The 14,893-nt window shown below is 34.6% G+C and overlaps 1 protein-coding gene across 2 annotated transcripts in view; it reads left to right on the top strand.

The window, feature by feature from the left end:
- Positions 1-14,893, top strand: part of ARHGAP15 (Rho GTPase activating protein 15) — a 653,013-nt gene that overhangs the window by 329,779 nt on the left and 308,341 nt on the right. For both annotated transcript variants that reach the window (XM_037850077.1, XM_037850078.1), the window contains exons 7-8: positions 11,302-11,400; positions 12,633-12,762. In XM_037850077.1, coding sequence (XP_037706005.1) covers positions 11,302-11,400; positions 12,633-12,762 — 229 coding nt within the window. The remainder of the gene's footprint in view (positions 1-11,301; positions 11,401-12,632; positions 12,763-14,893) is intronic.

Consider the following 14,893-nt stretch of genomic DNA (forward strand, 5'->3'; position numbering starts at 1 on the left):
TTTGTAATCCATAATGAGGAATTTAGGTTTTGTACTGAGGACAATAGGGATCCATTCTATGACTTTCAAATGACTTGGAACAGATACGGATTTGGATAGATCATCCCACCATAGTTTACAGCCACAGGTCCCAACAAATCACCCGTGGAGCTCTGTAAGCTAACAGATTCCTAGGCCCCACTCCCAGGATCTGATTATTTAGGTCTGATTCTTTAGCATGAGAATCTGTACTTACAAAAAAAAAATGCCAGGGATGACTCTGTCATCAATCATATGAGGAATTCACTACTGAGTGGATGTAGAGAAGGGGTTATAAAGCTGGCAGTAGAGAGAGCAGGCCAGAAATGATGATGGGCCAGATTGGAAGAGATACCAAGAGAGATGCTTGAACTAGAAACATAGATTAGAGATTTATCAGTTTATAACTCTGATTAAACAAAAATAGGAGTAGATAATAGCATTTAGGAGTATGTCTCTTAGTGAGAAGACTCATGGCTTATGAGAGAATGCTGAGGACCATCTAGATTTATGGGGTGAGTGAAACAAAGACAGTCCATAAAGCGGGCTTAGAAAGGGCTTTATAATGTCTTCTGTAGTTGTCATATTTTTTTTCCTACCTCTAAGCCAGTGTACAAGCTGTTCCCATCATCTATTATCTTCTCCCTCTCCTTTCCTTCTGCTCTAGCTCATCTAGATTGTGTGATCTGTCTGCAACATTCTTCCCCGAGTACTCCAGGCTAACCTCAGAGAAACCTGAGTTTGTTCTATAAAAATTAGTAATATGTCCAATCTTGAATCATGATTTAATTGTCCTTTTCTAATTGTTTTCCTGTGTTGGTCTTGTGGGCCACACTAGGTTATAAATTTCTTAAGAGCAAGGGTCACTCCTAAGTTTTTCTTGTATACCTTGCAGTTCTTGGAATTGAACCCTAAAGATCAATGCTTGCTGATGACTCCCCTCAGTGTTTTGTGTGTGGAGTCATGATCCATATGTCCCAATTTACACCGAATGTCCTAGTTTGCCTCTATTGTCCTGGTATAATTGTAAATAGCATATTCTTTTGCCTTCAAAATTGTCACAGTTTGGACAATATATAGCCACTCTACTGAGAATGCAGCCAATATTTTTTAATATAGAATGTTTAAACATAATATTTCTTACACAAATATCATTTTTGGGGGGGAGTCAGGGATATTAAGGTGTTTTTGCACATATTTAGCATGGACTGATGTATCATTCCAGATTTCTCCATTTTTAGGTGGGTAGCCTTTTGCTCAATTGATAGATTTTCTTTTATTATATATCACAGGTGCTTTACTTGGTACACAGTACCATTAACTGAATTAGAGCTTTATAAATGTCAGATTCTTTTTCATTTGTGTTTTAAAGATGAGCCTTTTGAGTAAACAGTTAAGGATTTTTCCCAGTAGACAGAACTATAGTTTTATGGACAGTCTCAGGAAGTTTTATCAATATTTCTGATTCATTTAAACCTGTAATTCATGGAGAATAAACAGAAATTTCTTCTCATTCATAACATTTCTGATTATACAGAGCTAATCTATCATCGTTATGAATGATTATGTTATTTTATAGACACAAAAATCTAGGTCTTCAAGCTCATGATTAAACAGAATTTCCAAATTATCAGAAACCAAAAATAGGTTTACTATCATATTAACTTTACTTCTTGAACTATCTAGTTTAGGTTCCAGACAATAAAAATTAACTAGCTGATCCTTGAATTCCTACCTAATCTTTGTTACATTTCTTGGACCACATAACTGGACAGCAGACGAGGAATTAGAAGTATCATTTTTTCTTGTGATCCACACACTCTCCAAGGGCAATTTCCAGTACTCTCATTTCCCAGGACAAAGTGGCTTAAGTTCCTGTGGGAATAGTTCATCTGCACCCTGGCTAATCTGTTTACTGGTACAGCACAGAGACACTCTGTTTATGTCTGACAAAATAGTTATAAATCACACTTCTCCTTCAGATCATAAATACACATTTATCTTTAGAATGTATCACCAACTGAGTCATTTTGATGTAAATATTGCACCTCTTAAATATAATGATGATAATAGAGGCTGTGGATCCACAGATTTGCGCAAGTGCTCCCTTTTCAGCAACTGAAAATATTTAAATCACAGAAGCTTTAACATCCTATGAGGAGTGGTAGACAGACATGTCAATAGAGTGGGACCTTTGAAAATTGGGACTGTTTTCTTTCAGCAATGAATAAGACAGATTCACTAATTTCTGTAAGGGAATTATCGAGCATTTTCTAAGTTGGTAGTTTCTAGCTACCTTGTGGCGAGCATCCCCAGAAGTGATGGATTCAGAGGCAGTTCTCAGCTCCTTTGCTCATTTCAGCTCTGTCCTCCCATAGAAACAGCTATACGGAAAAGTGTTGAGAATATCACGAGGTAGGGAAGAGTCTGCCATATTTTCTCATTTAGTCAGAAGACTTGCTGGAGTAGTCCAGCTTTCTGGGACAGTTAAAGAGACCACCTTTGGGTTGGAGGCCCCCAAGACCACTGAGTTTTTACTTTGTTGTAGCATGGCCACCCCTCACTTGTTAGCATCCTTGTCTGGAAACCATCTTGGTTGGCTGTAATTTTACTTGAAGATTAAAGCACAGATTTTTATGTGAATTTTCTGTTCTCTGGATGTAAAAAATATAAAATACACCTACATTCACTTCTAACTAGCAGTATTGTAATTCAGCAGATTTCTGTTTTTCACTGAAACCTGGAGTTGAATTGTCTTGAGCCGGAAGGCATTCAAGCTGCTGTTTTGCATTCAGCTATATTTCTCTATAAGCATCTAATTGTTTCAAAAAGTGATGTACAGTATGCAAAAACCTGAATCTAATGCAAATAAGTCTGTACAGCACTAAAGTTAACAGGTGTTCTCATTAATGTAAGTAGACATGGAACAATTCTTGAATGTTTTATAAACACTCATAATCATGGCCAAATATGTTACAATAGCATAGAGATACTTACATACTGCAACATTTTTTATTCTTGTTGTGCAATCTCAGCACTTATTAATAGGAGGCGTGTGAGTAATTAACTGGGGGCAACAATACCTGCTTCTGCTTAAGTCACTGCATTTTTAAATTAGCTAATACTTCTAAAATTATTAATAGCATTACTACTGTTGCTTCTCCTAGTGTTTGCTTCCTTATTAATCTTAGTGCTTTATTGAAATTAATTCCTGCAACACTGATGGACCAGCCATGAGCACCTTTGCTTTATTGAAGCACTCTGAAGACTTGACTCATGGTTATAAAGATTAACTTTCAAAAATCTTGAATGTGTATCCAATTCCCCATACCATCAACTCTAAATAGAAAGGTCCACACATAGAATGAGATTCTTGGATGATCTACCATAGATTATCCCTGCAAAACACATGGGTGACTTTAGAATATGCTCAAGATGGACATCTGATTCTATGGGTATCATTGAAATATAGACCTTCTGTTCATGCTTCCTGATCCCTCTGATTTCGGTTGGATTGTCTGAACCCAATCCATCAACTGTTGGGAAAATATAGACTTCAGACTGCTGTTCCCAGTCTGCAAAATGGATAGCATACTGTACTCTAAGAAAATGTTATCAATAGATGACAGAATAAACTACCTATGTTACCTAAAAGAATGCGGGTGTATTGCAACCTTCAAAATTTTATTACGGTGGAGGATGAGTTAAACATATTATACCATATCAAACAATAGAATATTATGCATTTGCTAAATGAATAAAGTAGATAAGGTTTGTCTGTTTATTATTTTCTCAGTGCCTCTTATGTGTGGGTTGTTCAGCCAGACACTGGGTGTACATTTGCCCTTCTTCTCAGGGTGATTATAGTCTAGTGGTGGGAACAGAGAAATCAACAGGACTTTGCAATGTAAAATAAAATGTGTCATGACAAAGGAGGAACAGGACATCATGGAAGTGTTTAGGAGGGACATCTATTTCAGCCTTTCTTGAGGACGAAACAGTCAAATTGATTTGAATGGTGTGATAGAGGAAGTCAGAGGGTTCTGGGAAGTGGGAACAACCTGCTCTAAAAGAGGACATGAGAATTGGTGTGGGAAAGCCAAAGAATAGAAGAGAATTTCCAGTATGGCTGGATAGTAGAGAGGCAAAGGAAGATGCGGAGTGGGGAGGCTGCAGAGCAGGTAGGTGCCCAAACACACAGGCCTGACAGGCTGAGTTAAGATACTGCACTGCAGTGTAACAGCTGTGGGGAATCTCATAATGCTCTCAGACAAAGTAATGGCCTGATCAGATCCAAATTTCAGAGAGATCACTTTGAGTGCAATATGGAGTATGGATTTGATGGGGAAAGGCGATATGGGGAGATCAAAAGATATTGTTACTAAATCTACATTAGAGATGATGGCAGTGTAGATGTTAAGTGCATTAAAACAACTTCATAACAGTATGCATTAAACAGTATTATTAGAATATAAACATGCATATAATGTTTATTCATGGGTTAAGAAAAGTATGGAAGGATATACAACAAGTCAGTGTACCTTGGGGAAAGGGAGATTTTATGTTTATGTTACATTCTTGTATTTATTAAAAATTTTTCAGTTGAGAATTACTTAAATAATGACAGAAATAATAAAGATCTTTCCAATTTGAAAATAGTGGGGGCAGCATGTTCCCAAATTCCATATGACTAGATGAGTAATTGGAGCACAGTTAAAATAGCTCAGGGTAAAAGCTGGTCTGTGGTTGGAAGTGAGTGACTGATGGGTACCAGCAGAACAGGCGTTCTAAGATGATTAGTTTATCTAGAGACAACCACTCGCCCCACCCCAAGTTTAAAAATTAACTTTAAGAGCAGTAATACTCTAAGCTGATATCTTTATACACCAACTGCTTCGATTAGTCACTTTTTCAGTCGTTTTTCATATGAGCACCACAGGCAAAAGTTTTAGTGTAGCTGACTGCAAAACTGTGGAAACTGCTAAACTACCTACTAATTGCTTGGATAGTATTCTTTCATGAATATTGAGAAGACTGTTTCTCAGTACTTAAAATATTTTACTACAGATAAAAGAATGAACACGAGTTTTTGTTTGTTTTGTTGAATAAGTGAACGACTGAAGGAAAAAAACACTGGGTAGTCTATTTGAAATGAATCTTGGGCTTAGGCATTTCACTAATAAACAGAAGGGTAGAGTAGGCAGGTGACATGGGGCATGGATGTTCACTGCAGAGACAATTTTATTATGCAGAACAAATCTGTGTTGTAAGAATGCATGGGTCAAATTATTTGGGTGTCAAAAGTACAGCTCAATTTCAATTAAAAAGCACTCCTTCTTAAAGGTTGGCCTTAAACCTTAAATTTCTAGAATGCACTTTAGGTCTGTTGTGTATGTAGCCCAACATTTGTTAACTTTCCATTAAATAAGGAATTGCTTACATGAGCAGGTTATTTTGATATGACGACACCACTGAGGGTTTCAATAAATGCACATGCAAATCAATCAACCCCAAACACGTTGAAAACATATCCAATAAACATCTGGAAACTAATGAACGCACATTTGTTAACACAAGGGGAGCAGTGGAAATGCAGGATCCATTGGTGGCCTGACTTATTTAGTAGCGTGTGAATTTAGAAGCATTTCACAGAGTCAGAAGAAACAGGGTAATTATAACATAAGGTTCAACATCTTTAGATATGTAGAACATTTTCCGTTGCTTAAAACAAATATTCCCAAAGAAAGTATAAAACATTTTTCTGACTTGCAAAGTTTTTGCAGTCTATCATTTAAATTACTTAAATAAAGGGAGCTTTACTGCTCCCCAAAGCTGAGAATATAACACCCTCCATGCATATTAGCTAGATCTTCTTGACAGACCAGAAAAGTGTTTGTGTGTGCCAATTAAAACAAAAATGGATCCCTGGTGGCTTGTTGCTCACACAACTTCTGAAGACTGCTATCATTGTTTGCTAGGGTAACCCTGGATTAAGGCTGCTTTCCAAAGTAAACAAACTTCTCAAAACTTTCATGACAGATGGGGGTTACAAATGCATTTTAATAAGAGAGTTGCCAAAGCAACTTTTTTTTTTTTGTAATCAGCATATATTTACTTAACATCTAGCAACATTGGGAACACAAGGCAGATACTTTCTCACAAAATGTTTTAACAAGTAACATTTTTGGAAAGACAAATTGAAGACCTTTTACAGCTAACTGATATTTTACCCTTAATTTTATGTTAACTTTGCTCGACATGTCAAGAAAAAATGTTAGGAGTTACTCAAGCCAGACTGTAATTTGAGACAGACATGCAGCCAGATAATGTAATGTCTTTGGTGATCATAAACACCTTTGAGACCAAGTAATTTAGCTATTAGCATAAGCATAACAACCTTCATTTGATCAGCTATATCAAATGTATAGTGTGATGCAAGATGAAAAAAAATGTGACTGATCTATGTGCGTTTTTTTTTTTTTTTTAAGCATTATTGCCTCAATTTTAGGCTCTGATATCTCACTACAATGTGATATTGTACTGTACAATGGGAAGTTAGTATTAATAAAGACAGGGCCAAAATTGATATCACAAAGAAAATAATTCATATTTACTTCCAATAAATTTCTTATATTTTGACATGACTTCTTATGTCTACTTAATTTAATTCAAATATAATTTAGACAAAATGATTTCATCATGAAGCCCAAAGTGTCTCCAAATGTAATAGTAATTAAATTCCTTTCCTCTTAAATGGGTAATCCACTTATTCTAGAACCACTGTAGCCATATCATTTAACACTTTTTAGGGCTCTTTGGGTATTTGCCATATTTTATTTCGTATTTGCTATATACAGTTTCTGCTTCATTAAGATGGAATAACCCTCCTTAGGCTATTAGTAAAAGACTGATCCTATGTAAAGTATGAAGGATATTTAATTCAAATGTTCACATTTTTTAGTCATTTCTATGATCTTTTTTGGGGGTGCCCCAATTCTGTTCTGTTATATTTTTTTGAAAGCAAGAGAGTGATTGATATTGGAAAGGAAAAAAAGAAAGCATACTAGTAAAAATTGGGGGTGATAACCTAAAACTATGCTATCTTTAGCATTAAAGAAAGGAATTAAGCAACTTTTGTCTAAAGTCTATATTCTGAATTTCACAACTGAAACCAAATCATCATGGCCCTCTCCACATATACACACATATAGCCCTTAACTGTGTACCACTGTTTGCTGGGGACTAGTGAACTAGAAATCAGGATCTTTGTAATCTTTTAATTCTATCATTTTAAATGATGCCAATTTGATAGAATGGCATTCTCATTTTCTTCATCTACTTCATTTTCAAAATTACTTTATGATAGTGGAGAGAAGCTGCATTTGGAGAATGCTTATTATGTGCTTTGAGATCATTAAAACTGATATCACTTTGCATACCAAGTGGTAGTATTCATATCCTTAATATACTAAAGTTCTGATACAATCAACCTTTAAAGAATAACATATCATGACCAACAGTTTATGTATAATTCCATGATGTAAATGTGTCTGCAGTAATTACTCCCTCCTCTGAAATCTTGATATGAGCATTGTCTGTGCCCCTCACAGTGGGACTTAGTATAAGCCATTTTCTGTTGTTATTTATCTTTATATGTATATGTCCTATCCAAACAGATTGTGAACTGTTGAGGGTGGGGGCTGTGTCACCCCAACTTCTAGCAAAGTGCCTTACACTTAATGGACGCTTAATCAGTTGCTATTGACGATTAGGAGGGTGTTCTGTCATAAGCACGTCTTCTCAGTCTCCTGAACACAGAATTCTTTATGGGATTTATTCTGCAGTTGTAACGGTGGTACTACAAAGAGAGGGCAATACAAGCTCACTCATCATCTCTTGCATCTTTGATAGTCTCCCAACATTTGAGGTCAACTGGATCAGAAGCAGCTGACAATATTTAACCATCAAACATGTTTTACTCATGAGGCATCTACCTATAATATAAAATCACCCACTGATCATTGTCATGTTCATGTGGTTATTATTTATAGAATACTAAAAAGAACTATATTAAAATGTCTACAATGCTTATCCTGTGTAACAGTGAAACTTTTAATTTGCTTCTTTGTTATCTTTGTTTTTTCCAAATTCCCTACAAAAATTAGTATTATTCTCCATCTTCAGAGGAACCTAAACAAGGAGACAGTGCAGGTTCTTAGGCCAAGGGAAAACTATTGTTGAACTAAAACCAGAAAGCCTTAGGACATGTGTCTGCTCTTCATGTGCCTCAGTGGACATGCTTATTTAAGTTACTGGACATAAAGTTATCAGCAAGATTCAGATGGACCCTTCTTTGGGTTGGAAAAGTTTGAAGTGGATTACCCCAGATAGCTACTTGAAGGTATTTCTTATTGACAACATGGGTACACACTACACTAGGACTGCTTGGGAGTCCACATAGATCCCTTCAAAATACTACTTGGTGGAGAGGAGGGATTTCAAGAGATATCTGTGTAACGTAAGCTTCTGAACAAAATGGAGAGCAGCAGCTTTTGCCTAAACCCCTCATGCTTTCTGTAAATTCTCCCTCATCCCAGCTTCTGGTGTCATTTAGTCAAAACACGATATATAAAATATGGTATTAGCGTGGCTTAATGTCAAATCATTAGGTCTGTTATTAGTTCTACATCACTTTAAATTGTTGTTTGTTCCATCAGAAGGTTTAATCAAAGCCAGCCTTCTTTACTTATGCCTTTTTTCCCAAAAGTGTTGAAAATTTGATGGTTCAGAGTACAAATATGATTCAGCAAACCGTTTATCAGAAATACTAAAGAGGTAATATTAAAAAGTGGATTGAGAAACCTGAATTAAATGGGCTTTACCAGTCAAAGACTTTGAAACTGCTTTCCTGTGAATGACTGGAATGGAGCAGAACAAAGTCAATTACTGACTGTAATTAAGAAGTGGATGCATTTAAACTGTAGAGAGCAGTAGCAGTCTTCTCCAGACTGCCTTTGTAACTCGAAAGATTAGTGGGAAGACAGAGGAAAGGATATAAACTGTATCTCTCTGATAGTATGTTTGGAATGAATTACATTCATATAATTCTCTGATCTAGCTTTCAAAACTGAACTGGCAAATCACTGATTATGTATGATTAATACAGTAATATATTTGGACAAATAAACTTTTAAAATACATTTTGCTTTTGGTTGGGTTAGCAGTAAAAGATCCCCTTTGCTTTGCATAGTGTACACCAAAAATGCAAATACACTACTGAATACTTACATTTTATCACTGTTTGGATTTACTAGACTGAAACCTGAACTATGTTGGCTCCTTTGTAAACCCTCAGAATATGGTAAATCTAATTATGTTTGTTTCTTATAATTTGAAAATGTTATTCCTTTTTATATTTCTAATAACCATTTATTTATACTGGCAGAGAAATATCATATTAGATTCTACATTGTGTTTGGTCTAATTCATTTTTCTTTGTGTATGTTAACATATTACAATGTTATATTTCACAACCAAAATATTTATAAATTTAAATTAGGATAAAGGTAGAGGTCAGGGGCATTACTAGTTTTCTTGGGTTAATTAGCAATGACCTTATATTTTTAGATTACAACTTCTGTAGCAACACTTTATGAAGTAAATATTTGGAATTTTATGTAAGTAAAGAACATTGCAATTGTGTTCAGATAATGAGGCAAATATCAGCTTAACTGTCTTTTACTGGATATACAAAACAGAGGACTCAGCTATTTTGAGCTATCCCAAATCTAACACACTGCTTTATAAAAATTCAAGTGATTGGCCTGGTTAATCTGTCCAATTGTAGTCTGGGTAATTAAATTCCTATTATTTTCCAATCTTTTACTTCTTATAATTGGATATACTTTGGAGAGTCCTTCTTGTGTTGAAAAGAGTACAAACGATATTGGAATCCATCTCACTCAAGAATGGTTGTGTTGCAGTGCAGAGTGATATTTCATCTCTAAATAATTTTTCTAAAAATAAAAGACATTATAATATTATATAGATATAGATATAGATGATTAGATATATCCTAGAAGATGCCATAAAAACCCAGGATCATTGTCATTAAGTGTTGCCATAAGAATCATTGAAACCTTCAGAGTGAGCTATTTTAGGTAATAATTGTCACTTTAATGTTAGAGAGAACAACATAGACATACTGAAGCATAATTTATTATTTTCAGAACCAGGACTACATTTCAGCATTCATCTCCTATTTAGAGCAAGTAAGGCTGAGAAGAGGTAACTGGTTCCTCATTGAGTATTTTGAAATGTCAGTCCTCTAAATCTCTGAATCCTTGCTTGATGTGTGACACCAGTCAGGAAATGTTGAGCAGAGGTTCATCTTCCTTTTGAAACAGAAGTGAATAATATAAGGGAAATTTTTGCAATTTAGATTGGCAACCTAAAACAAAAAGCTTCCACACCCGCTCTAATCAAATTCTTCTCTAAGTAGTCTTTTATGTGTGAAATCAAGAGCATTACTCTGTTTCTAGAAAGTCACATCCTTCTCTCACAATTCTGGGGAAAAACTTTCACTGCAATGGAGAACGCATAACTGCATCTCTAAATATTGCCAACGGTTTAACAGCACTGACAGTCTGGAACCAAGATGTTCATTTGATAAATACTCTCCATGAGGGGGTCAAATATGTAAATGAATTTTTATTCTAACAAACCTTTTTTGTGAGGAAATTGGTCCTTTATTACTTTTCTATAGATCTTGATGACGGGAAAGTAGAAATAGCCAAAAGTTACTCGTTTGAATGACCTTTTGGAAAAGCCTGCATTAGTCTCTTGGTAAATAATCTGTTTTAGAGCCCTCCATAAAAGGAAATCAAATATAGAGATAACTATTAGATTTGAAAAAGACAAACAGGAAAGAGCTGCAAATGCAGAATGAATTCTGACACACCCGATTGCATTTTTCTGAGGGTTTTGACTAAAGTGCGTTCTGTCTGCCTTACTCTGAACTTCCGGGCTTGTTTCTTCTGGGTTGGAGTTAAATGAGCTTGAGCCCTACTCAGAGTTAATCATTCCATTATTAAAACAATAATGTATTTGTTATGACATGAAAAAATAGTTTACAGAGGGCAGTTCAAAATGATTCTAGTCTCCCAGTTCCCAGAAAGACAATTACTGGAATACAAGAAAATATTTCTACATATTAATGTGTGTTTTTAAAAAAGGGACTTATCTTATAGGGTTTACTTACCTGTCCATTTTCTTTTCTTTCAGATCACAACAGTATCAGGAAATGAGTTCCTTCTACAGTCAGATATTGACTTCATCATATTGGATTGGTTCCACGCTATCAAAAATGCAATTGACAGATTGGTATGTATTTGCTTTGGCTGTTACCTTTATTAATTAAAACATAATCATTTGAATCTTATTGCTTAGGCATATAACATACACATTTAAATGGATTCTATGGCCTGAGAGATAGTAAGTTCTTTTAAATTTAAATAGAGTCCACTAAAAACCTTTTCAACAGACAGGATTTGTGGAACTAAATGCCATTTGATTTTTCTCTTTCAAAAACGCAATGCATTTCTCTGAAATAGCACAGATATTCATTTACTGGAGGCTGTAAAAAGCACAGAAGCGCTTAATAAGTACTGAAATTTTACATTTTCCGTTTATGCAGCCTGTAATACAGATTCTTGAAAATAAATATCAATGTATTTAAGCCCAAACCCACTATTATAATACCAGTAAATAATAGTCCTTTTTGTTACTGATTTCTATTATTCTTCTAGCTAAACCAGATTGTTCTTCTCATTAAAGTTACATCTCTAGAACTTTGTGAAAATGCAAAGAGTATGTTTTTTAAAAGAGTGAAACTGTTTAAAACTACTCTTTTTTTACTGACTCTAGACCAAATACCTAATTTTAGGACAAAATTACTTGTAAAACCTTGAGGGAAAAAAATGTTCTTGAGAGCTTTTAATAAGGTATACAATAGGAGAATGCAACATTTTTCTATGTGCTTTTATTGATATTTAACTGCAGTCTTTCATTATATCATTTTGAGACTAAAACTTAAAAAAAATAAAATAACAAAGGACTTTCTGTATCAATATAGTCCCCTGAGACACACACATGCATACACACACACACACACATACACACACACACACACGCACATAGTTTAGTGTTGTCAATAATAGTGGACTCTGTAGCCTGAGTTTGAATCCTGGTTCTATCATTTACTGGCTGTGTGGCTGTGGGCAAATTACTTATCCTTTTTGGCTTCATTTTTCTCATTTGGAAAATAAGGATAAAAATAATAATACCTACTTCTTAGAATCACTGTGATGATTAATTGAGTTAATGCATGTAGAGTGTCTGGAATAACATACAACATTTAGTAAGCACTATATACATATATAATACCATTATTAAATTTGAGTATTGAGCTTAGCATAAGGCCCTATCCCAAAATAATTATCTTATTTCAAACTTTACTTTAAATCTAACATTAAAATAGGTCTCAAAACATTCACCATTTGGTGAATCCTTTGTTCCCGGTAAAATTATTCATCTTAATTGTTTGTTAATTCTAGCCAAAGGATCCAAGTTGTCCATCAAGAAATCTGGACTTATTCAAAATCCAGAGATCCTCCAGCACTGAATTGCTCAGTCATTATGACAGTGAGATAAAAGAACAGAAACCAGAGCACAGAAAATCTTTAAGTAAGTATTTCTTCTATTTGCTCATTTTAATTTTGTCTAAGTGCAGTGCTTAGGAAATATATATGCATTGAAATGATATTTGAGCCAAAGTCATTCTACTCATGGAGGATTTGTAGCCATTCCTAGCCAGGGATTTGCACTGAAGGAAAGTCTGAGGGCTTTGCTCACGTCATCGTTGGTGATGCCTTATGAGAAAATAATTGTTCCAAGGTCATGGTCTCTGCTTACAGTGAACTTCTGATTCTGAGTAACAGCTATGGTGTTCAGATTGGTGATTGACTTTGAGAATAGGAAATGTCAAGTATCTCCAAACCTTGGTATGCTATTTGATTTCCATACATGAAATGATACATGAGTGACCAGTCACCGTTGGCCCAATATGAGCCAACAGACTATACAACTTTTCAAACTTTCAAGCCACCAGAAAGATTTAGAAGTGGGCCTTCTAGATTTTGGTATAAAATGTTGGAGATGAATTAGATGTTCTTTAAAGTCACATCTTGTTCTAACATTCTAAAAATAATTGACTTTGGAGTAAAATTTCAGCCCTTACATAGTGATTGTGAATGTCTCTTCTCAAACTGCTTCTTTTTCAGTCAAAGGAGGTTATTAAAACATATCACACATATCTCACAGAGTTGGTTTGAGTCTCAACCTCCTGAAAGAACAAGTAGATATCTTTGGAGTCAGAGAAATCCAATTTCCAAAAGTTTCAAAATTTTTACTTTCCTGGATCATCCACCTAGTCAGCCCATAAACTTCTGAATCACCCATTATTTTTGCTATTTCTCTATGACCAAAATCAGAATAAAGTCTAGCTTTTTTGTTTTGTTTTTTTTGTTTTTTTAATTCAGTTTTATTGAGATATCTTCACATATCATACAATCATCCATAGTGTACAATCAACTTTTCACAGTACCATCATATAGTTATGCATTCATCACCCCATTCTATTTTTGAAAATTTTCCTTACACCAGAAAGAATAAAAATAAAAATAGAAATAAAAAGTAGAAGTAAAAAAAGAACACCCAAATCATCCTCCAAGCCCAGCTTTTTTAATTTAAGGAGAAATCATAAGTAGAGGAGGACCACTACAGGCCTACATAGACACATAAAAATGCACATATGCTAGAGGACTATATGTGTATATACATATATATGTGCATACCAGGAAGATATATATATGTATATGTATACATACACACACACACACTTAAGACAAGGAAGGATGCTATTTATGTGTGACAACATCTCTTCCAAACCTGAATTATTGGGAGCCCACAAATCTAAAAATAGCATGAAAACTTTAAGTAGAAACCGCCTTTTGAAAGTAAGTTGTTTTTCAAGAACCAAACGATAATTTTTTAACAAATCTAACAAATATTAGATATATAGTTAGCCTGTTACACTAACTTGGAATTTTAAATTATCAGTAAAAATCTTCTGAAAAATTATGGTGCTTTAGAAATGTACTCATTTAGGGGGACTGAGCCATGACACTTAATTCTTCCATATAATGGTAGAGTTTGGAATTTATTTAAACAACTTTTCCCTTTAATTCCTGGTCATTTCTTCCTTTTACTTTATATGAGATCAGACATAGTGTGAAATTTTAGAATTCAGATTCAATTGTGAGCATACATTTAATGTTAATTATATAAACACTTTTAATAGATATAAAATGGATATATAGGCCAATGACCAGTAGATCTGGAATCTCAGCTATAACTGCTGGTTTGGTAGAGACCTTGACATGCTTCTAAAGCTTAAAGCTTTGGAGAAAATGAAGGCTTTCAAAAATGTGTTTGAGAAACATTGAGGCTAATGAATTCCATATCAAACAGTAGTAACTTATAAAACTTTAGTAGGTTCTATGGCTAGAAAACCAGCTACTTCTATTTAGAACTTTTTTTAATTGGGAAAGGCAATTATTTTTCTACTTTGAGCTAAAAGTCAATCCTGCCTAAAGATATTGCAGAATGTACCTAATTGCACACTGGCCTCATATTCACCTTTTTCTTCGCAGTTAAAAATGATAGAACATACTGAGTACTTACTATATCCCAGCCATTATCCTAAGTGCTTTTCTTGTATTGATTCATTTAATCCCTAAACCCTATGAGGTAGGTA

This window comes from Choloepus didactylus, chromosome 9 (genome assembly GCF_015220235.1).
Source record: "Choloepus didactylus isolate mChoDid1 chromosome 9, mChoDid1.pri, whole genome shotgun sequence".
In the NCBI taxonomy this organism is placed as follows: domain Eukaryota; kingdom Metazoa; phylum Chordata; class Mammalia; order Pilosa; family Megalonychidae; genus Choloepus; species Choloepus didactylus.